At 38.0% G+C, this 27,385-nt stretch overlaps 1 protein-coding gene and 1 non-coding gene across 3 annotated transcripts in view; both read left to right on the top strand.

Annotated features, from left to right (window-relative positions):
* The window catches only part of Cpq (carboxypeptidase Q), a 448,367-nt gene that overhangs the window by 251,796 nt on the left and 169,186 nt on the right, over positions 1 to 27,385 (top strand). For both annotated transcript variants that reach the window (XM_077105576.1, XM_076835947.2), the window contains exon 5: positions 25,262 to 25,373. In XM_077105576.1, the coding sequence (XP_076961691.1) occupies positions 25,262 to 25,373 (112 nt within the window). The remainder of the gene's footprint in view (positions 1 to 25,261; positions 25,374 to 27,385) is intronic.
* Trnaa-cgc (transfer RNA alanine (anticodon CGC)) lies at positions 1,923 to 1,990 on the top strand. Its single transcript has one exon. It is a non-coding gene; the product is annotated as a tRNA-Ala (tRNA).

Raw genomic sequence — 27,385 nt, forward strand, 5'->3', positions numbered from 1 at the left:
GACTTTAGTGTCACTACCTGGACTGGAGTCAGGATTCCTTTGATGTAAGAATATGTTATATATATATATATATATATATATATATATATATATATATATATATATATTTTTTTTTTTTTTTTTTTTTTTTTTCTTCACCCCACTCGAACTCCATCTGAGGGCACTTTAGATACATTCTTTCCTGGAAACCTGACTTTCTAGAATGTTCCCACTAGTCCAGTGGTGGAACTGTAGAAAGCTGGAACCAACACCTAGCTTTTCAGACCACCACAGATCTTCTTCCTTTGAAAAGCCCTCTACCACTCCAGTGTTAAGAGATGTTCCCAGGCTGGATTTTCAATTGGGAAAAGAAAATGAACCAGAATTAAATTGTCAAGAATTTTAAAGCTTCCCCTGTGTATCAAAGTGGGATCTATACAATCTATAGGTACAACTTAAATAATACAAATAATACAAATCATTTATAATTTACTACTGTTTGTCAGGTCTTATGGTCTTATTCTACAGGAGTGTCATGTATTCAGCTAATCCTTGGAATTACCAATACTTTAAGAATTATTATTATTCTCCTTTTATAGATAATGAACCAAGGTACAGGGGAGTTAAGTAACTTGTTTAGTGTTGGACAGCAAGAAAATAGCAGCCTGACCATCTTGGCTTAGAGAAGTTAAAATGAAGTTCTTAAGGAAACCATGAATCAAGAGCTTCCATTTTCAAAAGAGAAAGGAAGTAAATTCATGAAAGGTGGGGATCAGAGGGACACAACACAACCAACTATGAGAAGCGCAGCTATTTTTTTTTTAATTTCCAGAAGTGTACCTAGACATAGTAGCTTTATCCTCTAATACATTTGGGGGTTAACTCCAGGACTTTTATTGTCATTCAGGATTTGACAATATATAGTTATTTGTGTCACTAAACCTTTAAGGCTGGAAGGTTTTGTACTTTAGTAGCTGTTAAAGATCTTATGGAGGAAATCACTGTCAGGACCCTGGAAGTTCTAATTTAACCCGCATTGGTCAAAACATGTTTTTGGCATGGTCAAACAGTTCTTTCCTGATTCAAGTAGCTTTACAGAGTGTTTTTATTTTTTATTTTTATTTTTTAAAATATTTTGTTTTAGTTGTAGTTGGACACAATACCTTTATTTTATTTTTATGTAGTGCTGAGGATTGAACCCAGGGCCTCACACGCGCTAGACGAGCACTCTACCACTGAGCCCCAGCCCCAGCCCCTACAGAGTGTTTTTTTTTAATTAATTTTTATTGTTGGTTGTTCAAAACATTACATAGTTCTTGATATATCATATTTCACACTTTGATTCAAGTGGGATATGAACTCCCATTTTTACCTCGTATACAGATTGCAGAATCACATCAGTTGCACATCCATTGATTTACATATTGCCATACTAGTGTCTGTTGTATTCTGCTGCCTTTCCTATCCTCTACTATCCCCCCTCCCACCCTCCCCTCCCCTCTTCTCTCTCTACCCCCTCTACTGTAATTCATTTCTCCCCCTTATATTTTTCCCCCTTTCCCCTTACTTCCTCTTGTATGTAATTTTGTATACCCCTGAGGGTCTCCTTCCATTTCCATGCAATTTCCCTTCTCTCTCCCTTTCCCTCCCACCTCTCATCCCTGTTTAATGTTAATCTTCTTCTCATGCTCTTCCTCCCTACTCTGTTCTTAGTTACTCTCCTTATATCAAAGAAGACATTTGGCATTTGTTTTTAAGGGATTAAGTCTGACTTCAGTCTGTCTGGAGATATGTAGCCCTTCTGGTTAGTCCTAGTAGGTTACCTTTTGAGGATTTTTGCTTGTTTATGTTTAGTGTTCTAAAATGACAGAAAAAGAATTGGTATTGCTTAGTTCTTAATTCCAGAGTTCCATCTTGATAGAAATGTCTTCTGGGGCTGGGGCTATAGCTCAGTTGGTAGAGTGCTTGCCTCGCATGCACAAGGTCCTGGGTTCAATCCCCAGCATCACAAAAACAAAAAATTAACAAAAAACATCAACAAAAAATTCTACTGGCTTACCAGCCACAGTGCAAAGGTGGTCTCATTATGGCTCATGTCCAGTTTTGCATCCTGTATCCTTGGCTCGCAGAGCTGCAGCTCCCCATGCCTCCTACCAAGTCTTCTCCAGGCAATTCAGAGAGTTTCAGGGGTGACTCTTCTGTGCTCAGTCCCAAGCTGTTCGTGACCATCAGCTTCTATCATCTCATTAGTGTACTGTGATATAATAAAAGTTGGAATAGAAAATAAGTGATAGGAAGGAACAGATTTCTATGCTTTACCACTATTTCTTTCTGAGGAGCAATTTGTTTAAAAAAAGAAAATTCCCTCTTTCTGGAGGTGTGGAGTTTTTCATATGTCAGCCAGCTGTAACCTTTTGAAGCTTTAATGAAATCAGCAAATATAATCCACTATATGAGAGTGGATATGAATCAAGTCTATTATAGTTGAACAAATGGCATTAATTTCCAGTGCACATGTGGACCTGAGTTTTAAAATATTTGTTTGAAAAATGTCAAGCTGCTCATTGTTTTAGAATATTTGAGCAGCCTTCCAGTGTACTCTTTTTAAACAGTTGTGTTTCTAAAAGGTTACTGTGTTCACATATTTACTCTTTCAAATTTAAAAATTCTTCCAGTGGCATGGTAATAGGGAAGTAACTCAAATCCCTTTTTTTCATAGAGTGTACTTCCTCTAGGGTATAAAAAATTCCCTTTCACTTTCAGCAGTGGCTTTAGGCTATGGGACTATTGTATACCCTGGTGCTTATCAACTTGTCCCTGGGTGGGGAAGGTCACCTCAGAGTCTCCAGAGGTTACAGAATTCAATTGCTTAAAGCTAATGACTCCTGTGTCCAGTGTCAGTGCCCTAGGAAGGAGAGGGCCTGGAGGAAACTAGCTTGAGGGCTCTTAAGACTCTGGGGGTTGAATGATGAAGAAGACAGCACCCTGAGCCCTGTCCCCCTGGAGCCCAGCAAGGGTCACTGTGGGCACAGGCACAGCAGTCTCCAAAGTGAGTATGGGGAAATGCATAAGAATGTTGGGAGAAAATACAAAACTTAAGTTTATCTCATTTTAAGTTTCTACTGTTGTGTATGTTTCATAACGCACATAGTATGTTGATATCATGGTACATCTTTTGTAATAAACTTAATTATTTTGCATATATAGGCACAGATAAGCTTCAGGACTTATCTGTTGTTTTTTTTTTTCCTGTTGATCTTACCTGATATATTTAAGAAAGATTGACAAGTACATTTCAAAAATCTAATCTAGCTAATCAGGAGATTGATTTAATCAGAATGCCACATTCCATAAAAGATTTGATTGAACATTTTTTTCCCCTAAAGATGAAAGAATACCCAGCAGCATGGTTACTTTTTTTGCTCTTATATCCAATTTAGCACTTCTTTCCAGTTAGATTTGAAACTAGAGATACTTCATTGGTGTGAGATAAGCTGTTGTAAAGGTAAGATAACTCCATTTCTTACTAAAACATAGCCCTCCTTGTTAATTTGTTCACTCTTCTCCCTTCAATCCTTTCTGCCTTGTGTGATTTCTCTGTTAACTGGTTTGCACTTGCTCCTAAACCACCTCCCTGCTTGGGGAAGGCCCCCACACTCTCACCTGGCTCTCAAATTACCCTGGGTTTTCTCTCTACCCAACACTGGTGCTGAATTGCAGACAGCCCAGGTGACTTCCAGGTGACTACTTGCCTGAGCAGTGGCCACTCCTTTCATGCACTGCGGAACCCCCTGGGTTAGGCTGACCAATGGTGTCACAGCTGTTACTATCAGAGCTGCTTTCTGTGATTTTGACCTTCCAGTCAACAGAGCCAGAAGACGTTTCTCTGAACTCCGCTTCCTGCGATCCATCACTAGCACTCATCCTTTCCCAGGTTTTTTGTTTTTGTTTTTTCCAAAAGAAATTCTTTCTTTTTCTTCCTTCCTAAGGTACTTCTCTAACAATTAGATGCATGTATTACTTTCATTTCTGAAACAAAATTATTTGATAACTGTGCATGATTGAAAAAAAAGAGTTATAAGAAGATCACATTTTCGTTTGCTGTATTGAATCTTTCCTGGCTTATTTCTCCAGTTCTGATTTGTCACATTTCACTGTAAGAATGGAAATTATCATCAGCATTTCCAGATGGATCTGTGTGTCAGTGTTTAATAATTTCTTTAATTTTCTAAGTTAGCATGCCCATCCATAATTCCCCAATTTAAATTAAGTCAGTATTTCTGGCACCTCAAGTATTTCCTAAGTGGGGCTCCCTGGTTCACTACTCTGCTCAAAGCTGACAAGTTGTTGTGAAGAAAGTCTCCAGCGCTCAAACTCACTTCCACCCGTGGGCCTGTACCAGCTGCTCCCTGAGGCTCAGTCCTCTTTCTCAGATCTTCATAGACTGGCTCTTACCACTCAGGTCTCAATTCAGATTTGACTGTGTTGGCCACCGAGTCTTCTGCCACTGTCGGTCACAATATTTGCTTTTGTAGGAAGTGTCACTGTCTAGAGTTGCATCACCCAACCTCTGATGAGAATGAAGGTTCAGAAGAGGAGGAGCCTTGTCTATCAAGTTCATTGCTCTATTCTCTGTACTTAGTATGGTGCCTGGCACTTGGTGGCATGCGAAATGCTTACTGAATGCATGGATAAAACATTTGAGAAATGCTGGGCAAAATACAGTCAGAGTGAGCTCTATTGGCACAACACTTCCAAATGTACCTAAGAACACACATACACAGCTGGGGGAGCATAGAAGAAACTGGATATAACGTCATAGCAATTTACTGCATATAAGGGGCAAATTCAGGTACATGATTGTCAGCTTAGCCTTTTAGTAATTAACGGTTCTTATAATTTTAAGACTGCACTACAGGCCAGGCTTAAAGGTGAACCAAGAGAGCCTCTAGAAAGTGCAGAAGAGCCCTCCCTCTTCCATTGCCCTCCATGTGTGTCCTTAGTTTCACCATTCAATGCACGTCACTGCTGGAGAGTAGACTTGGAGCTGCCACAGACTAGAGGTAGGCTTCTCTTGTGTCTGATTTCTGTGTTATTTTGGCCTGGTCCCTGATTTTGGTTTGAGAATTTGCAATTGTGATAGCAGAGGTGTTTCCCTTGCCATGTGTGGGACAGCCCTTAGAACTCCATGAAGGGGGAATTCCTAAGCCTCCTTTCCTAAGTGGGGGCCTGGGGCAGCCTCCTGCTTCAGGTATAGGATAACAAATTTGGGAGACAGTCTCATATTTCCATTTTAGTGTCATTTTGATCTTTTATATTGTCAGATACTTCTCCATTAGTACAATACTGTACATATTCAAGAAAAATAAACAGTGGTGCTAGTGTAGTATTGTTAGGCTTTCTAGATTTGGGTGACGAAGCAGAAGGAGTAAACAGATTGAACATGATCATTTTCTACTCGACACAAATCTTTAAACAAGAAGCTAAGGTTGATCATCCTAAATGTCAGGTACATAATCTACAGAACCCTTCATGTGGAGAATCAGAATTGTAGGTTTTAATTTTTTATAAAAACCACTAACTTACATTTCACATTTTAAGCCAAGCATAAGTTTTCATTTATTTTTTTATTTGCCTTTCGAAGATAGACAAATATACTTTAGGACTGTACATTACATAGATTAACTAGAATCATAAACCCACTTTTAAACTTTGCCTTTTTATTTTCTTGTTTTATCTATTAGAATTGGAGGAAGTTTTGCTGCATGTTTAATAACCGTGCATTGTGTTCATAGCTAAGATTAGTCGAAAATTTATGTTACTATGCTGTCCTTATTACAGTGTCAAGAAAAGTGAGTTGGCTTAACTTGATGATTATTCCTTTAAATTGGATAAACTCACTCATCAAACCTCTTGAATCTAGTGACTTCATGTGTAGGTGAAGAAGGGAGAGAGCACTTTTTGATTTTTGATTTAATTTCTCAATGTTTACTTATATTTTCAGGGTTTTAGTTTCTTCTTGAATCAATTGTGATAATTATTTTTTTCTAGATATTTATTCCTTTCATCATCCCAGATAGATAATTTTCAAAAATGTGGGCAATCTTTCCATAAACTTAATGTAATCTGGAGTGGAGTTTTCCTCCTAGCTGTCAATTTTATTGTTTTATTTTATTTTACTGTGGTAAGAACACGTAATAGGAGATCTACGCTCTGAAGAAATTTGAAGTGTGTAATACAGTATTGTTGACTGCAGGAACAATGTGGTTCAACTGCTCTCTAGAGAGTCTTCATTCTTGCTTCACCTTATGACTATTGGTTCATGGCCCCAAGTCCCCCTCCCTCCCGCACTGGGCAGTCACTGCTCCACCCTTTGATTTTATAAATCTGACTATTTTAGATACCGCCTATAATCCTTTGGCACAGTACTTGTCTTTCTGTGACAAGCTTATTTCACTTAGCATAATGTCTTTCAAAAGGTTTGTTGTGTTCCTACTTCTTCATAGATTTATTTCAATCACTTCTGGATAAATACCCAGAAGTAGAACTGCTGGATAATATGGGAGTTCTGTTTTTTGTTTGTTTGTTTGCTTTTTAAGGTACTTCCTTTTTAAGGTACCTGCTTTCCACAGCAACTGCACATTTCACATTGCCATGAACACTGTGCAGAACTTCCAGTTTTTCAACATGGACAATGTGTGTTGTCTTTTCTTTTTAATTTAATTTTATTTTTTAACTAACAGCCATTCTGACAAATGTGAAATAATATCTCATAGAGGTTTTGATTTGCATTTCCCTAAAAATGAGTGGCCTTGAACATTTTTTTATTTATCAATTGGTTATCTCAATGTCTCCATTAGAAAAACATTTGAGTCCTTCACCCATTTTTTAAACTGGGTTATAATTTTTTTCTATACTGAGTTATTAAAATTCTTTATATACTTTGAAGATTAACCATATATCAGATATAGAGTTGGCAATTATTTTCTTTCTTTTCACAGGCTGTCTTTTTACTCTCTTGACTGTGCCTTTGTTGGCAGAAACTTTTCAACTTCATGTAATCCCACTTGTTTGTTTTTGTTTTTGTCACCGATACTTTTGGTTTCATATCCACAAAATCGTTGCCAAAATCAACGTCATGAAGATTTTTCCCTGTGTTTTCTTCTAGGAGTTTTACACTTGCAAGTCTTATTTAAGTCTTCAATTAACATTTTGAGCTGATATTCATACATGGTATAAAACAAAGATCCAGTTTCGTTCTTTTATAGTGATTATTCTGTGCTTCTCAGAACCGTTTGTTGAAGTGTCTGTTCCCTAGTGTGCATTCTTGGCACCCTCGATTAAAGTCATTTGACCATAGATGCATATTTATTTCTGGGGTCCCTATCCTGTTCACTTGATCTGTTTGTCTTAATTCCAGTGCTATATTGTTTTGATTACTGTAACTTTGTAATATATTTTGAAATCAGAAAGCATGATGCCTTCAGTTTTGTTATTTCTTAAGTTTGATTTGGCTATTCTTTTGTGGTTCTCTATGAATTTTAGAATTGCCTTTTTTATTTTAAAAATATGTCCTGATAATTTAGATAGGAATTACATTGAATCTTTAGATTGTTTGGAAACATATGGAGATTTTTATAACATTTAGCTTTCTGATCTATGAACACAAATGTCTTTTCATTTGTTTGTGTCATATTTAATTTCTTTCCTGTTTTGCATACAAGTTTTTAACTTCCTTGGTTAAGGTTATTACTAAGTATTTATTATTTTTGAAGCTATTATAAATGAGATTACTTTCCTAAATCCTTTTCATATAATTTATTGTTAGTTTATAGGAACACTGCTGGTTTTTTAGCTTATTGACTTTGTATCCTATAACTATGCTGAATTAGTTCTAAGTTTTTTGTGGAGTTTTTAGCACTTTCTCTAAGTAAAATTATGTCATTGTAAATAAGGACAATTTCACTTATTCCTTCCAACTTGGATTCATTTCATTTTATTCTTGCCTATTTGTTCTCAGACTTCTAGTACAATATTGAATAAAAGTGGTGAAAGTGAGCATTCTGACCTTGTTCCCAATCTTCAAGAAAAAACTTTCAATTTTCCACAGTTGAGTTATTATGTTAACTGTGGGCTTTTAATATTTGGCCTTCATCATCTTGGGGTAATTTATTCCTTCTCCTTGTTTATTACATATCTTTAATAGGAAAGGATGTTGAATTTTGTCAAATGATCTTTCTGCATCTATTGAGATTATCATGTAATTTTTATCCTTTATTCTGTTAATGTTATATGTCATATTAGTTTATTTTTATATATTAAACCATCACATCCCAGGGATAAATTCCACCTGGTCATAGCATATGATCCTTTTAATATGCTATTGGATTTAGTTTGTGAGTATTTGGGGATTTTTGCACTGTATGTTTATTAGGTAGTTTTCATTTCCTGTGGTCTCTTTGTCTGGCTTTGGTATAAGGGTAATTCTGGCATTGTAAAATTAGTCTGGAAGTATTCCTTCTTCTTCAGTTTTTCCAGAGAGATTGAGAAGGATTGGTATTAATTTGTCTTTAAATATTTGGTGTAGAGTTCACTAGTGAAGCTGCCGAGTTCTGGGCTTTTCTTCATAGGGAGGTTTTTGATTCCTGATCTAGTTTCTCTACTAGCTATAAATCTCTTCAGACCTTCTACTTCTTCTTGCTTTAGTACTAGTAAGTTTTACATTTCTAGGAACTTGTCCATTACTTCTAGCATATCCAGTTTGTTGAAGTAGAATTGCTCATAAATTTCGTACAGTCCTTTTTAATGGTTATGTCATCAGTTGTAGTACTTCTTTGTTCATTTTTTAAGATTTTATTTATTTGGATTTTTCTCTGTTTTTTTTTCCAATTTTAGTTAGTTTAGTAAAGAAAGAGTTGGTCAATTATATTTACCTCCTTAAAAATGCCAACTCTTAGTTTTGCTGATATTTTTTTCCATTTTGTTTAGTTCTTTGTTAATCCTTATGTCCTTCTTTCTGCTAACATTGGGATGGGTTTTTCTCATTTTACTAATTCCTTAAGGTATTAGTTTAAATTGTTTATTTGAGATCCTTCTTCTTTTTTAGCATAAGCAGCCCTTTCTGTGTACCTCCATCTTAGTACTGCTTCTGCTATGACCCACAAGTTTTGATGGAATGTGTTTTCTTTTTGTTTGTCTTGGATTATATGATAATTTCCTTTTTGGTTTATTTTTTGATACAATGCTTGTTCAAAAGTGTTGTTTCATTTTCAAATATTTATGACTTTCTTAAGTTTCTTCTTGCTGCTGATTTCTAGTTTCATTTTATTGCGGTCAGAGAAGATACTTGGTAAGATTTCAATCTTAAATTTATCAAGACTTGTTTTATGACCTAGCATGTGATCTACCTTGGAAAACACCTATGTGCACCTGAGAAGAATGTCTACTCTGGTGCTATTGGGGGGAATTCTGTACATGTCTGTTAGCTCCCTTGGTCTATAGAGTATTATTCAGAATCCTCTCTTTCCTTATTTATCTTCTATCTGGATGTTCTGTCCATGATTGAATTGGGATATTGAAATTTCCTACTATTGTTACTTGCTGCCTATTTGTCCCTTCATTCTGTCAGTGTATGCTTCATGTATTTGGGTGCTATGATGTTGGGTGAATATATTTACTATGGTTACATTTTCCTGGTGAACTGACCCTTTTATCCTTACAGGTTTTTCTTTGTCTCCTATGATATTTTTGTCTCAAAGTCTATTTTGCCTAATAAAAGTGCAGACACTCATTCTCTCTTTGGTTACCATTTGCATGGAATACCATTTTTTCATCTCTTCCCTTTCAGTCTATGCACGTCCTTAAACCTAAAGTGAGTTTCTCAGGTTGAATTGTATTTATTTATTTATTTTATCCATTCAGTTACTGTGTGTCCCTGTATGTCTTTTTTTTTTTTGTATTTACCCATTTATTTATTTTTTAAATTTCTTCTGATTTGTTATACATGATGGCAGAATGCAATTCATTTCATATTATACATATAGAGCACAATTTTCCGAGACACTGATTGTACACAGAATATTTTCACACCATTCGTGTCTTATTCATTCATTAGGGTAATGATGTCTAACTCATTCCACCATCATTCCTATGCCTTTGCCCCCTCCTCCTCCTTCCCCTTTGCCCTATCTAAAGTTCCTCCATTCTTCCCCACTCCCTCTCCACCCCAGTCACCATTATGTGTCTGCATCCTCATATCAAAGAAAACATTTGGCTTTTGGTTTGGGCGGGGGGATTGGCTTGCTTAATTTAGCATTATATTCTCCAGCTTCATCCATTTACCTGCAAATGCCATGATTTTATTCTCTTTCAATGCTGTGTAATGTTCCATTGTGTATATATACCAAAATTTCCCTATTCATTCATCTACTGAAGGGCATCTAGGTTGGTTCAATAATTTAGCTATTGTGAATTGTGCTGCTATAAACACTGATGTGGCTGTGTCCCTGTAGTATGCTGTTTTTAAGTCCTTTGGGTGTAGACTGAGGAGAGGGATAGCTGGGTCAAATGGTGGTTCCATTCCCAGATTTCCAAGAAATCTCCATGATGCTTTCCAGGTTAACTGTACCAATTTGCTGTCCCACCAGCAATGTATGAGTGTACCTTTTCCCCCACATCCTCGCCAACACTTACTGTTGTCTGTATTCTTAATAGCTGCCATTCTGATAGGAGTGACATGAAATCTTAGAATAGTTTTGATTTGCATTACTCTAATTGCTAGAAATGTTCAACATTTTTTCAAATGTTTGTTGATTGATTGTATATCCTCTTCTGAGAAGTGTCTATTCATTTCCTTGGCCCATTTATTGATTGGATTATTTGTTTTTTTGCTGTTAAGGTTTTTGAGTGCTTTATATATCCTAGAGATTAGTGCTCTATCTGATGTGCTTGTGGAAAAGATTTGCTCCCATTCTATAGGGTCTCTATTCACCTCACTGATTGTTTCTTCTGCTGAGAAGTAGCTTTTTAGTTTGAATCCATCCCATTTACTGATTCTTGGTTTTAATTCTTGCACTATAGGAGTTTTATTTAAGAAAGTTGGGGCCTACACAGACATGATGGAGATTTGGGCCTACTTTTTCTTCCATTAAGTGCAAGATCTTTGGTTTAATTCCTAGGTCCTTGACCCACTTTTAGTTGAATTTTGTGCATAGTGAGAGATAGAGGTTTAATTTCATTTTGTTACATGTGGATTTCCAGTTTTCCCAGCACCATTTATTGAAGAGGCTATCTTTTCTCCATTGTACATTTTTGATGCCTTGGTCTAATATAAAATAACTGAAGTTATGTGGGTTAGACTCTGTGTCCTCTATTCTGTACCATTGGTCTACAGGTCTATTTTGGTGTCAATACCATGCTGTTTGGGTTACTGTTGCTCTGTAGTATAGTTTTTAGGTCTGGAATAGTAATGCCACCAGCTTCATTCTGGGTCTCATATTTTTCCAGATGAATTTCATGATTGCTGTGTCTATTTCTATAAGGAATGCCACTGGGATTTTGATTGGGATTGCATTGAATTTGTATAGTGATTTTAGTAGTATGGTCATTTTGACAATATTAATTCTGCCTATCCAAGAACAAGGTAAATCTTTCCATCTTAAATTTAATGAAAGAGGTGAAAGACCTCTATAATGAAAACTACAACATGCTAAAGAAAGAAATTAAAGAAGACCTGAATGTCTATTTATGGGGGAAGGGTATACCTGAGATTGAACTCAGGGGCACTTAACCATTGAGCCACATCCCCAGCCCTATTTTGTATTTTATTTAGAGACAAATGTCACTGAGTTGCTTAGCACCTTGCAGCCTTGCCATTGCTGAAGCTGGCTTTGAACTCACAATCATCCTACATCAGCCTCTTGAGCCACTAGTATTATAGGCATGTGCCACCATGCCCAGCCTACTGTATATCTTTTAATAGGAGAATTTCATCCATTACATCCACTTATTGTAATTATTGATAAGGGAAGGATTTACTATTGCCATTTTGTTGGTTGTTTTCTATTAGTCTTGAAATCCTTTCGTTTGTTTTTCCTCTCTTGTGATTTTCCTTTGTGTTTTTTTTTAAATATTAATTTGCTTTGTTTCTTATTGACACTTTAAGCCTTACAGTTCTTTGTGTGATAGGGAATTTTGGTTTGCTGACTTATTTTGCATAGGCTGTTTTAAATTCCATTTTTGTTGAATTTACTCTCCCTTTAGGCTCATTATTTTTTCCTCTAGAAGTTTTGCTATCACTTCCACCTGGCCTGCAACACTTCCAGTCCAGAGCCAGTTTTTTTATCAGTCACTCTTGCTAATAGTGACTTTGAGGATAGCTCATTCTCTCTCTAAGCCAGCAGGTGACTGGACTGAGAGCCTGGTGTCGAGTCATGTCTTCATCCATTTTTCCTCAACAGGCTCCAACTTTTATAAATTTTTATCACTTGCCATGTTTTCTTGTTTGTTTGTTTCAGCCTCCTCTCATAAGCCCAATCTCCTTGCTTGACTTCACTCAATTATCCTGGCTTAGGTCCCTTATCCTCTGTAAAGCAATTTTATGTTCTTTCCCTGAGGAGCAGAATACCCAGTGGTCAATGCTAGCTTCTTCAGCAGGTGCCCTGCAGATGCCCTGGCTTCACATCTACTCTCTACTTGTGATTCTAATCTATTTCTAGTCCACGGAGATGCTTATCTTCTTCTTGGAGCCAAGCTGTAACCTTTTGGTTTTCACTTTTTATATATCATCCCTAATTGCCTTGTGTTTGGAGCAGAGGAGTCATAATAGTGTAGATTTGCTGAACCGTGTTGACCAGAAGTCTCATCATTAACTGTTAAGCATTGCTTCATTTCTGGCCCTAATTTCTTGTCTGTAGCTTTGTATGATTCTGACCTTTGAAGAACACAATAAAGGTTAATTTTTTAAAAATGCACTCATTGTTTATACTCATCACTGAGCGAAAGTAGGTTATATTACACAGTAGTTGAAAGTAAACTTCTTTAATGTTTTTATGCCTCTGAAATTGTAAAGGTCAAAGTGATTAATGGGAAATGTGTTTTAATTGGGCATTGATCACAAAAAGTGATCTTATTTCCTTTTAGGGACTAAATTAAAGCTTGATTCTGAGTCACATTTTATTACTAAACAAACAAATCAACTTGAGTTGCCTCTACTGTCCTCCAGGCCTTGTGAAAAATTGATGTGAAAGGGGATAAAAGGAGGCCTGTGCCATCGGGAAATCTAGTGAGTCTTAGCTGGAGACTGGGGTGGAGGGCATGCTCCTCCTGACCCCTTGTAGAAGTCCACCAGAACCAGAGAGGACAGCCTTTTTGTTTTTGAACCTCCCAAACTATGTCCTGGCCTCAGCTCCCTATCACCAGAGGAGTTTATTCCTTATCGCACACCACCACCCCCCCAACTGCTTGAGAATTACCGTCAGAGCCACTTTACTAACAACATCCATCATTGGGCATTATGATAACAATAAAACCTGTAATTCCATTCTAAGAAGGATTAGGAAGGTGGACGGACTGAGCATGCGCTGGGTGCCAGGCAGTACAGTAGGCCTTTGCCATCACTGCCCAGTGGCACAGTGGACGGATATTAATATCCACTGTTAGATACATTGAAATAGGTGCTCAGAGAGCTCAGGCAGCCTCTGAGGTTCCTAGTAAGTGGCGGAGGCAGATTCCAAATCCTGGCCTTTATGCCTCTAAAGCGTATGGTCTTTGCTGCAATAAGAGGGACAAATACAAAGCTAGAGTGTAGGGTTAAAACAGAGGAAAGGATACCATCTAGTTTTTTCTTTGATCTTTAAACAAGATTCCACTTAAACCTTTGTCTACAATAGCATATCAAATTGAGAGTCACCCTTCTTATCTGCTCCCCATTTCTGACAACCTCTACTTCTTCTCGACAGAGTATGCTTTGATGGCATGTCATGGGACCTCAACCAGTGCTTTTTGTCCTCTGCTTATGCTTCTCATTCCTCCATGAAATATTCCAGACTTTTAATGCTTTCTTCAAGGCCCATTTGCACCTTCTCCTTAGATTTAAGGAGCTCCTAGGGAGAGGGCCATCGTGTGGCCATTTTTGTCAACTCTGTTCATGAAGTTGACTAGAGTCATTTATAAGATTCATCAAAACCAACAAAACCATCCCAGGTATATGGGAAGCTTCAGTTCAAACCCGGAGCTGCCTGGTTACCTAGTAACTCCAAGTTCTTTAGAGAAGGCTGAGCATATGTGCTTGCTTAAGCTGTAACTTTTTCACCCTTTGTACCCTATAGTTGAAATTAAAATGTAACTTAGTTATTTCATGGCCTATAGATGTTTTCAAATGGAGCAAATTCATGCTGTTTTAAATTAGGCTCACCAAACAACATTTTTAGAATATTTGTCACATTTCTAAATAACATGTGCTTGTGATTGATACTCCCTCTAATTCAAACTGGCAGCACATAGTACCCTCAACCAGTGTAGGCTGAAGCAGACTCTATGAAATCTACTTATGCTCTGCAGCTACCAAGTGACTCTTTCCTAGGAACAATGTTTGCAATGTTTGAGGTCATCTTAAGATAATTATGGTATAATCATGAAAACATCAATTTCTTAATTGATGGCAATCATTTGACAAATTCATGTCATGTGTCAGGGAATAAGACAGTGGTAAGACTTCATCTCCTTTAATTCTTACAATGTTAAGGTTGTAAGACTTCAAAAGTAGCTTTCGATTATTACTTCCACTTTACAGATTGAGAAATTAAGTTTAGAGGTGTTTAGTAACTTGCCTGTGTCAAGCTGACAGGCATAAATTGTTGAAAGCACTCATAACCATTATGTGTGTCAGCATCATGGTGTAGAATAATTTTTAGCCTAGTCAAGTACAAGGTCATGCATCAAAGGAAGGCTCTGCACCATCTTTTGTAAAGCAGACAAAAGGATATGATTGAAATAACCCTTGGCTCTGGGGTCAGGAGCCCTGCATTCTGTTCTCAGGTCTGGTGACTTGGGCAAATCATTTTACTTCTCTGTGTAAAAGTAGGTATTGCCTGTGATCTCCTAAGGTCATCATAGCTTTAATAGAGTATAGAAATCTAGAAAAGAAATCTAGACTCATTGTAGGCTTTTTAAATTTATCATATTCTATGCAATTAAAGAGGACAAATAAATTTTGGAAACTGTCATGAAAGTTATTATAGTTTAGACATAATATACAAGAAGTTCATGGTATCTACACATCCCAGTCTTGGTTGCTATGTCTCTAAAATATAGTAAAATTTAGGAAAGTTCTGAGGGAGCTATCAGAATGACACCATAAGACATTATGGGAGGAGGAGTAGCAATCTTCATAGCCTGCAAAAGGTTAAAAAAAGATAGAAAAAAGAAAGAAAGAAAGAAAGAAAGAAAGCCTCATTTCAAAATGATTACACATCATGGTTTTATGTATTTCATGCCTGAGAAGGTAATGTTTGGGCAGATCAAAGGAAATACTGTTTCACAAGGTGGGTAATAAATTTCTAGAACCTTCTGCCCATGGACAGAAAATAGTAAAAAGAACTCTGAGAACATTTATGCCAATGCAGAAATGAAAGTTCATCATAGATTATCAAAGGACACAATGTGTGGTGTTGTCATTGATTGTAATCATTGTGTCCTTCGCAGGGTTACCCCAGGCTCCAAAGGAAGCTGGTGCTTGCCCCATGGTTTCTATTCAGAAAGGCAAATTTTAAGTCCTTAAACATTCCTTTTAGGATGGCAGAGTTCTTTAATAAATATTATGATTAACGTAGTATAATTAAAACTTTTTTTTTTTGGTTCCAGAAGAAAAAAATTCATGATGATAGAAACTTAGAAAAACAATACTAGACTCATAGGAAAACATTAGAAGTTCCTTCCCACTGAGTAATGGCCAAGATAACCCCCTTTTTCTTTTAGAATCATGCACTTTAGTGTTGACAGTTCCTTGGAGATCATCTATCCCAGGGCCACCTTCTGCTCCAGGTCAGGTATTCACTCTTTACCTGACAGATGTTCCTCCTTCCTCCTCCATGATTCTTTTGCCTCTGTTTCATCACAAGGATTTCCTTCCATGGACATTCTCTGCTGTGCCCCATCCTCAAATCAATGTTTAATCAGTTTCAGCCATTTCTTCCAAGTACACTGCAATCACATTTTCCATCTGCCCAAGGTTTTCAGGAGCCACAGATAAATTATACCCTTCTTGTTTTAGCCTCAGATACCAGTCCAGTAATGTGCTCAGAGAATTCAACTAGGAACAGGCATGAGTTTCCTTTTATGAATCTAATCTGAGTGACCTGCACAAATCAGAGTGGATAGTCTGGGAGTGGAAGCATCTCTTTTCAGGCGCAGCTGTGGTGGTGCATGTACATGTGGGCAGATGGCCCATTTTCTTGCAAAAGGAATCTGCATCCTATAAGCTAGCACCCAGCAGCTTCACTAAAAATGCTTGAAGATAAGAAATCAATTCAAGAGCATCACAGATGTTGCTGTGTTGTCTCTGGACACACCCTGTATGTCAGGGATCTAGCTTTGTTCTGTGGACCACCTAGTCTGAATCACTGGGAAGGAAAATATTTGTTCAAACATAGCCCCTTTTGTCTGTGCTGAGCAATAGCATAATACATTCAGCTATTGCCCTCTGAAAGCCAAGGCTTTATCTCCAACAGGGATCATGAAAACATCAGTTTCTTAAGAATCTCTAGCCCACCTGTGCTTAGAATCAAGTGTATGAAAAGATGCATAGAAAGAGATGCTCAGAAAAAAAAGGTGTGGAGAGGCTGAGGCTGTGGCTCAGCAGTAGCACACTTACCTGGCATGTGTGAGGCACTGGGTTTGATTCTCATCACCGCATATAAAAAAAATAAAATGAAGATCCATCAACAACTTTAAAAAAATGGTGTGGCGTTTATGGAGACTTTTCAAAGGACAATTTCTTTACAAGTTTTTGAAAACTGTATAATTGTGTTAGGAATTTTGTTAGTAGGAACCTTAAGAGGTTTTATTTATTCCTTCCCTTTTAGTTTTCCATCTAAGACCTATACATTTATTCTATTTTAGAAAGCCTCCAAGGAAGGAAATTTTCCCTAATCTTTCCGCTGCTATCCATTTTTTTTTTTTTAAAAAAAGACCAGCCTTTATCAGAAAATTCTTGATCACTTTGATGGCCCTAATGCTCATGGCTGCAGCTGAAGATCCGTTCCCATTGCATTTTCTTCTGCTGTTCATATATCCGCAGAGGGACCAGTCTCAGCTGAAGCCCATTATTAGGTCACTCCTTGGCCTCTTCTCTAAGGCTAAATAATGAGTTTCTTTTTCCTCCTCCTTTGTAGGTCATATTTTTCAATCTCATTTTTTTGTTGTTGAAAATTTGGGGATTTCCTGTCAGGAAATGCATTAGGCCTCAAACTTTGTGGACCTAACACTTCTCCTAGCACCATTTAAAATACACACAGTAAAATTAAGACTACAAATAAAACAAAGCCTCACAGAAGCCAAAAATAAACATGCTGAGTTGCTGTCTTCCTGAGTTCTGATTTACCAAGATATTTGTAGAATGAAGCATGCCTCATTGTCCAATGGACATCCTGTTTATTAGTGACTGATCAACAAGAATGTGGTCAGGTTAGATAAATACCTATACAACTTAAATTTCAGTGAGAAATGTTAAAAGCTAGGCATGCCAAGAAGATAAGTGTGGCCCAACAGTGGCCTCTTCTCAGTCTGACTGATTGATTGATGGGTAGCAGAGATTGAACTCAGGGATGCTTAACCACTAAGCCACATCCCCAGTCCCTCTTTATATTTTTTATTTAGAGAGAGAGTCTTGCTGAGTTATTTAAGACCTCACTAAGTAGCTGAGACTGGCCTCAGCCTCCCAAGCCACTGGGATTACAGACGTATGCCACCATGTTCGGCCCTTCTTGGTATTTCTGATATGTATACAGCTTCTAGTTGCATTTGGAGACTATGGAGCCAATATTGCAATATCTTTTAAGAAGCTGCTAGATACAATGATTTCAAATTTGCACAATTATATTTGATCCCTAATAGGTATTTATGGGAACTATTGTATCTGTCAGGTTTTCATATTAAGGTTATTATGGCTTTGTAAGTAATTATAGATATTGTCCATATTTTTCTGTTTTAGAACAATTGAAATAGGATGAGATAAATGTTTGGTTGAACTCATTTATAAAACTGTCTGACCCCATGCCTTTCAAAGGTAGGTCTTTGGTAATTCTTGTGAGTGTCTAACAAAGCCCATATACAAAAGTCTTTATTGTGTACAATCCAGAGAACTGTAAAGGAAGCATCTCACATGCTCTCAGCACTCTATTCCAGAAACAGACAGTAGCAGTGCCTCAGAAGCTCTTGTGTCTCCCTCCCTGTGCATCTCCTCCTCTCTGACCCAACCCCATGTTCATGTAAATACTACCCTAATTCTGGTTTGTTGTTATGTACTTGGCTTTTCTTCATGGTTTTACCATTTTTTGTATGTATTACTCTATTGCCAGCCTAGCTGAAATTTATCTTATAAAGTCAAGCCTTTCTATTTCTTCTTGCAATTTTTTCTTTTTTGTTCCAGATTTTTGTTTTTAGATTCATTTAAATTTGTATATACAACTGTAAGTCATTTTCACTATTTTGTAATATTTTACTATATGTCTGAGCCACAATTTATTCATCCATTCTACTGTTGATAGACCTTGGGACTGTTTTCAATTTGTTACCTGATTGCTTCTGACTATTTTGGTAGATGTGTTCTAGAACTCAAGCCCTGGAATTCCTCTACACCCTAATTGGAATTCCTCTACACCTTAAGTGGAATTGTTGGATATGGGATGCACATATATTCACCCTTACAAGGATATGCCCAGTTGTTTTCCTGAATGATCTTACTAATTTCCTGCTCCTACCAAGAGGAGATGAGAATTCCTATTGCTCAGTATCCTTGCTAAGACTTTGTAGTGTCAGATCTTAAGCTTCTTTCCAGTCATTTGCAAAGAGGTGTCTTATGGAGGACTGAGTTTAAATGTCCCTCATCGATTATGAGGTTGGTCATCTTTTAAATGCTTGATGTCCATTTGTATTTTCTTTTTTTATGAAATGCTTGTTTATCTCTTATCCACTTACCTTCGAGTTGCTTGTTTTATTCTTGTCAATTAGTAGGAATTCTTTATCTCTTTTGAATACAAAATCACATGTTTTGGGCTATATGTATATTATAAGTATCTTCTCCCAGTTGGTGCCTACTCCTCTCATTCTGTGATTTCTCTTGATCTCTTGATGAACATAAAGGCTGCATTTGTGTGTGTGTGTGTGTGTGTGTGGTTCTGAGGATCAAACCCAGGGCCTTGTATATGCAAGGCAAGCGCTCTAACAACTAAGCTATATCCCCAGCACTCAAGGCTGCATTTTATTGTAGTTGAATATGTGCATCTTCCTTTTCCTACTTTGAATCTTTTTAAAAATATTTTTTAGTTGTCAATGAATTTTTCACTTTATTTATTTATTTATGTGTGGTGCTAAGGATCGAACCCAGGGCCTTACACATGCCAGGCAAGGGCTCTACCACTGAGCCACAACTCCAGCCCCTGCTTTGAATTTTTTATATCCTATTTTAAAACTCTTCTATTCCCCACTGAAGATATGGTTTTATTTTCTTATAAAAACTTAAATTTTGACTTTTACACTCAAGTATTAAGTCCATCTATAATCATTATGTTTTTCACTTTTAGCATTTACATTTGATTTTAGTTTTGGCATATCTAATAAAATGCCCCATCTTTTCATTAGATCCATTAACATATTAATCATGTCTTTAAAAAATCCTTATCTAATACTTTAAACATTTAGATGATATCTGGGTCTGGTTCTGCTGAATACTGGGCTTTGTGATAATGGATTGGTTTACTTTTTCTTCTCTTGTATCTCATAATTTTTAATTGGATGCTAGACGCTGGATGTAAGAGAAGGATGGGCACTAAGAGAATCAATGTCAATATTTATATCCCCAGGTGAGAACACCTCCTGTAACGAACGTGGTGCAGTTGACTGGGTCCATGCAGAGTGGAGCTGGGTTTGGGTTTCATTGCTGGGTGCTCACATGCTTCACAGGCTGGTGCTACTCTGCTTTAGTTTGGGGTTTGCATTGCTGGAGGCATCTGCACGGTGTCCGGGCTCATCCTCAGCTTTCAACAGGCTCTCTGTGTCTGCACTGCAGAAGGTGCATCTCTGTGCTCCTGTCCTTCCCTGGCTAGAAACTGTTTCTGCTCTGCCTGTGACTCAGCCTGATGGGGACAGGGTGATTTCTTGGTCCTCCTACCCCTTGGTCTTAGCCCTGTATGCCTGGGCTCAAGGGTGGGCTTCCTCAACATATTACTCCCCTCCTACCTCCGTGCCCCTTTCCAGTGCAGTAGGACTCATCATTCTGTCTGTCTATGCAGCACTGTGGGCCTGAGTAGGCTTCCTGCCCTTCTCCAGAGGCCAGGAAGCACACACATTTCCCCCAGTGTCAATGCAGGACAGGAGTGCCACTTCCTACCCCTCTGCCCATGCCACTGACCCTTCTCGGCAGCTGGCATTCAGGACAGTTTTCTGCTTCTCCCTCAGAGAGATGGCCCTGTTTCATGGGAGAGAAGGGTCCCAGAGGCATGTTTGTGGGCCACCTCCCAGCAGCGTCGGCCATCACCTGCACCCATGCACCCCTGCTCCCCTGTGGCAGGCTGTGCCAGGGCTAATGCCCAGCTTCCAGTTTTTCTTGAGAGCACTAAACAGAGGCCTGTGAAAAAGATGTAGAAAATGGACACCAAGTGCCCTTACGTGGGACTTCCAGAAATTCTACTCTCAGGCCAACCCACATTTGCCCTCTCAGAATTCATTAGCATTTCATTTGCTTTCTTCCTTTCCACTTTGTCCACCTTTCCTTCCTGTCAGGCCAAAGGCAGAACAGTTCTTGGGTCCCACCTCTCTTTGGAAGGGCTTGTCATCCCCTGGAGCTCTGTCCATCTTGTTGAATCTCTGAACCACACTTTGAAAAGGTATGATGCATGGACTATCCAGCTTTTTGTCATTGTTAGGTGGGGACACCATTCTCCTGGGACTGTGTACATTTTAAGAGGGAACAGACGGATTTTCCCTTGCTAATTGATTTCTGATGAATTACTTTCTGTGAAATTGGCCTTCCTTCCTTTCCTCCTTCACTCTTTCTCCATACTAGCAACAATATTTAGGCATCAGCTGGGTCCTGTGATTTCCCCCAGCTTCTCCTCCCAGTTAGAATAGGGTCCACGTTCCCCGTGTGGCCTACAGGCTCCTCCTTGCTTCTTCAGCCTCAAGCGTCCCTCTGGCCACTTCTCCCTTCCTGCTGTCTCCGCTCCAGTCGCAGCAGCCCTCTTGCCAGACTTCAAACAGGTCACCTGTGTTGCCACTCAGAGCTTTTACATGTTTCCATGCTGCCGAGAATGTTCTTTGTCCAGATTTTTCAGGGCTCACTTTCTGTGTTCCTGCAGGTCTCTACTCAAATGTCATCTCCTTAGGGAGAGACCCCCGCTCCCGACATTTCTACCTAACACAGCTTCCTTTTTCCATCCACTCCCTGCCAACATCCTCTATTCTCTTTCTCTGTCTTAAGTTTTCTTTATGGCACTTAGTACTGCCTTGATATTGTGTGTGTGTGTGTGTGTTTGTTTTCCATCTCCCCCAGCAGAACGTAATTCCACTTTGTTCATTTCTGTATCTTCACCATTTAATCAGAACTCAGTCAGATGGTGGAAGGAAATCATCAACAGATTCCAAAGATCATGACATTTTCTCTGATACCTTACATTAGCTCAGTTCATAAAAATGCAGTTCCCCTGAGACTGTACTCTCTTGTTCCGCCATATTTTGATCATGTGCTTAGGTATCTTTTAAGTCAGGTGAATCCATTTGGATTCAGTGTCTCTGTAAGTGCCAGTAACAGAGGAGAGAGGGCTTGTCTTGGGTCTGCTCACCATCCTTCCATACTTTCGTCCAGCTCATCTCTGGGAGACCTACCACAGACCTTCAGGTGGCTGTGCCATTGCCAGGCTGATTCCTCACCCCAGCAACCTTGCACCCTCTGCATTTCTGCCCTGCGATGCTAGATTCTTCCCCGATTCCCAAAGCCTGTGGGAGTCAGAGCTAATGTCTGCTGCACAATGAATAAGCTGAACATCCTTGAGCGCTGGACCCCCCATTCTTTCTTCCCAGTTGTTTTGTTTGGGCTGTTATTTCAGTTGCTGTTGTTTTCAATCAATTTAACTCTGTACTGCCTTTGGAAGAGATGGTGGTGGAAAGCAAGTCAGGGGGGGTAAAGAATTGGTCAGTGTTCTCGCTGCCTCAGGGAGCAGTACAAGAGGAGGAGAGACACAGGTGCCCACATCTGTCTCTGTTGGCTCTAGGCCATATTTTTGCTCTAGGGGCTCCATATCTGACAAGGGAGGCAGTGAAGGAACTGTGTGTTTTCTGACTTCTTCTAGGTGATTATCTTTCATGAAACGAGTTTACTACAGCTCAGGGTAGTCTGTTTCTGTTTGCTTAAGCCAGGTCCAGCTTCATTATAATTAAACTTCATTTATGCCTGACCTTGACCTAAGGCAGATTTTTCAGCAGCTTTGTGAGTTTTGTATATTTTTATGGAGTATCTTCAGACTGTGTTAAGAAATGTTGGCCAGACACCATTTTGAATGAAACCTTCTTGCACTACTATTTTCTAAGTGTATGCAGAAGTTCTTATAATCAGAAAGATTCAAGTCCATTCAAAAATGCTGATGAATGAGAAGTATTTTTTTATTATTACCTAGTTTAAAATCAATAGATATTGAAATTATAGCTATAGTATTGTGGCCTCCAATTTTTTTCTTATTTGAAAAAATCTCTCACAAGCTAAATGACATATAATTATTCTTCTATAGCGTTGTATCAAAGACCTTATCCTATGAGATATCATTTAGTTTTCTATTATTGAAAACCATCTTTTAACTACTGAGTGTAAGTAATAATTCTGGTTTAGAAAAAGGAGGCACTTAAGAAAACATAACGAAGTATGATTATAAAACCCCAGATATTGTGAAGGAAGTTTGAAGGATAAAGTAATAGCCTTCTTGATTTTGTAACTTTTATTTATCCGAGAAAAAGTGTTATCTGAGAAAAAGTTTATTAGAACACATTTTGCCATTTTTAATCCACTGCAACCTTATTGAAAAAAATGGTTGTGAAATTGATGAGAATGTTGACTAATTATGCTCTCTTGTCTCACATGGGATTACACCACACTCTAAATCAAAAGTTCCAGCTATTGCACCATGATCACCATGATTCTTTCTTTCTTTCTTTTTGTTTTGTTTTGTTTTGTTTTTCCCCCTGCCCCTTAGAAACAATCCATTTGGGTCCATCACATGGCCACTTGTTAGTCTGGGGCATTATCCCTGTTTGTGACTACAATGAGGTCATACTAGGCTGGGTCTGCATATAGTCAAAGGGATAGCCCACAGCTGCTCAGGGGACCAGGCAATACAAAGGGCCACCCTGATATTTTAGGTCAAAGTCCCTGCTTTCTCGGCATAATGGGGAATTTTTATTTTAACTATCAAGAAGATTGGTTCAATTTTGGTTTGCTTATTACTACATGCTGTGCATAGATATCAACCTGTTGAACTTTTTTTTAGACTTCATATTGAAGTGTAATATTCTCAGAGCAAAAATGCTAAATGTATGATATGGCATACTTCTGCAAGCTGAGCATGCCTGCTCAACCAGGACCCTCATCAGGAAACAGCATGGCCCGCCCCAAGAAGCTCGCCTCAGACCCCCTCCCTGTCACCAGCCCTCCTCACCAAGGGGAACCACTTTCCTGCTGGCTTTTATGCTTGATGTAAATGGAATTGTGCACAGTATATTATTTTGTATCTGGCTTCTTTCATCCTTCATTATGTTTATGAATTTATCCACATTTATTGTGTATTGTGTCTGTTCATTCTTATTGCTGTGCAGTGTCCTATTCAAGAAAACAATTTATTCTTTCTACTGTTAGCAGGTGTTCCAGTCATTTCCTTTTGGGAGGAGGGTGGGGTCTTATGGATTTTCTGTTATGAACATTCTAGTACATTGCTTTGTTAATCACATATATACACATACGCACCCGCCCCCCCCCACACACACACACAGTCTTGTGGAGGTACCTTCATAGTTGGGAAAGGGACTGTGAGGTCATAGGCTTCCCTACTGATTTTTGTGTCCAGTTTAAGAAATCTTTGCTTACTCTAAGTTGGCAAAGCTGCTCTATTCATGTCTCTAAAATCTTTATTTTGCTCTATAATCCACCTAACTTGATATTTCTTTATTATATGACATTGTAGGAATCAGGGCATATTTTTTTCATATCAACATCCTATCATCATTTTGTTTAGTTTTTAATGTGTTTGAAATGTGCCCATAAAATTTAATTCCAGAGAAACATTTTTTAATATATTCCTAGAGACAATAATGTTTCTTGAAAAACAGCTTAGACTTATGGTAATTTAAAATTCATCGTGTAATCTCTAGGTTTATTTAAAACTAATGTAAATTGAAATCTCTCTTAAAGATCTTCCATTCAACGAGTTTAATTTTTAAATCTAGCTACTTAATTATTCAACACTAAAAGTAAAGTATAATGTATAAAATGCAATATTTTAAAAAACAAAGTATTAGGTCTGGGGTTGTGGCTCAGTGGTAGAGCGCTTGCCTACCATGTGCAAGGCCCTGGGTTTGATCCTCAGCACCATTTGAAAATAAATAAATAAAATAAAAGGTATTGTGTCCAACTATGACTAAAAAGTGAATGTTTAAATAAATAAAGTATTATTCCCCTTTTTCCATTCAAATTCAATTTGATACTTCTTTATTATGTGTTTTCTAAAATGAGAGACAATTAAGAATATGATTGAAGTTTTAAGTACATTTTAGTTTTAATTTATGTAATAAGATTACCAAACATCTGTCAATATTAAACCAATTTCTTTAGTACTCATTTATTAATAAGGAGAGGACTTTTATTACTATTAAAATGACCTTAGACTCCTTATGCAATGCTGCTATACCAAGTATTCTGCTAGTGGGATAGATATAAAAATAGAAAAGGAAACATAAAAGTTTCATTTTTGTGTTTCTGATGCCTATGATGTCAGCTTGCTTAGTTTGTGACTTTTATTTGTTCTAGGTTGTGCTGGTCAGTGGACATCTGGACAGCTGGGATGTTGGGCAGGGTGCCATGGATGATGGTGGTGGAGCCTTCATATCATGGGAAGCACTCTCACTTATTAAAGATCTCGGTAAATATTTAGAAAATTGTTCACCAAGGCGTGAGGATCTCAGTAGTGACATGTTGAACTTAATACACAAAATTCTTAACAGATTAGTTCCTATGGTATGTTCAAAGATACTCCTGAGGCTTATATTTTTTTTGTTGTTGTTGATTCCCAGAAAAGAACTAATTTATTCCCTTAAAGAAAGACGTTTTTATTTGAGTGTTCTCCAGACATCCAAAGTATCACATGTTATTATCAGCCACTGGGGAAAATGAACAAGCAAATAAAACTGAAGCAAATGTAACCCATCACCTAGAGACTGTGCAAGGAAACCATGACCAAGTGCGGAGAGGTTGGCAGCTACCCTACTTCCTTTCCTTCTTCATCATAAGACATTTCCAAGCTGTTAGGATAACGAAAAAGGTATGATTCCTCCAGACACAATAGGAATCTGGGATGAGAAATTGGACCTTCCAGGTAAACCCAGATGTGGGTCAGATGGTGAAACATAAAAGGGGATGGCTAATAGCAAAAGCAGTTTAATTCAGTGACCAAATTTGCAAACAAATTACATGTATTTTCTCTGTGCGCTGGCCAAATAGGTGGATTTTGAGTGTGGTTAGAAATTTTTGACAAAATAGTCCGAACTGAAAGTTCCATGCCTGATCAGACCTGTGGTGGTTTTTGAAGTGCTTATCAGCAGAATGTCTTGTACCATAACTGTGGAGTAACCTGGTTTTCAGATGTAGTAAAGATCAGAACATTGCACTGCTTCTTTGGGAGCATATGTCTTACTTCGTGTTTCCTACTCTTTTTAGCAAACCCTTCTAATCTCATATACAGGCATATGAAAAAATGTGCATCTTCTTAATAATAGATTGCTAAAATGGTCTTATTTCTTTGATGTAGTATTTAGATTTATATCTTACTTTTTTTTAATTTAAATTTTAATTTTATTCATTTCTTTTTGGCACTGAGGATTGAACCCAGGGGCACTTAACCACTGAGCCACATCGCTAACTCTTCTTTATTTTTTATTTAGAGACCCAATCTCTCTGAGTTGCTTAGAGCCTCTCTAAGTTGCTGAGGCTGGCTTTGAACTCACGATCCTCCTGCTCAGTCTCCCGAGTTGCTGGGATTACAGGTTTGCATGACTATGCCTGGCTTACTTGTGTTTTCTGTTTTAAAATGGAGAGATGCAAAGATGGTTCTGCATGTTTTTACTTCTCAGTAGGGCAGGGTTTCCCAATCTCAGCATTACTGACATTTTGAATCAGAAAACATTTTGTTGTATGGTGTGTCTCCTGTGTGGTAAGATGTTTTGCAGCATCCCTGACTGTTATTCACTTGGTGCTAGTAACACCTACCCCCCCTCAAATTGGGACAACCAAAATGTCTCTAGGCACTGCCAAATGACCTTGGGAGAGGGAGGATAATAGTTCCAATTTGAGAAACACTAAAATGAGGTACTAAAAAAAATCTCTAGGTTACTTGAATATAGGATTTTTCTTTCTTTAAAGAAACACTTGAAACCCTACATTACATATACATATACCTTCATCATCATTACCATATGTGACAGAAAAGAGTCGTTGAGCACCTACTATGCTTTTCATAAAGCCCTTTGTGAAAGCTGGGCACACAGAGAAGTTTAGAATGTGTCCTCAGTTCTTAAGAGCCATAGAAGAGATTTGAAGACACACACACACACACACACACACACACACACACACACGCATAATCATCAATATACACGTAGCTTCAATGTCTACTTTTAGAATGGGTAGCACTGGAGAGAGGAATTGTCCATCAAGTAAAACCAAAAATTACATTCCTTCAGACAAGATCTGAGAAACTCCATGAATGCTTTCCTCTTTCCCATTCCCTAAAAAATGTTCTCTTTTTCTTGCCTCACATCGTTCCAGAATGAGGTGGGCTCTAGAGTAAAGAAGACAGAAGCAAAAACATTTTTCCTCTTTATAGAACGCAGAAAATTTTCTGGAAATTAAGTTTATTTCAGTGCATTCAACCAACTT

The sequence above is a fragment of the Callospermophilus lateralis genome, chromosome 16 (genome assembly GCF_048772815.1).
Source record: "Callospermophilus lateralis isolate mCalLat2 chromosome 16, mCalLat2.hap1, whole genome shotgun sequence".
NCBI classification, from domain to species: domain Eukaryota; kingdom Metazoa; phylum Chordata; class Mammalia; order Rodentia; family Sciuridae; genus Callospermophilus; species Callospermophilus lateralis.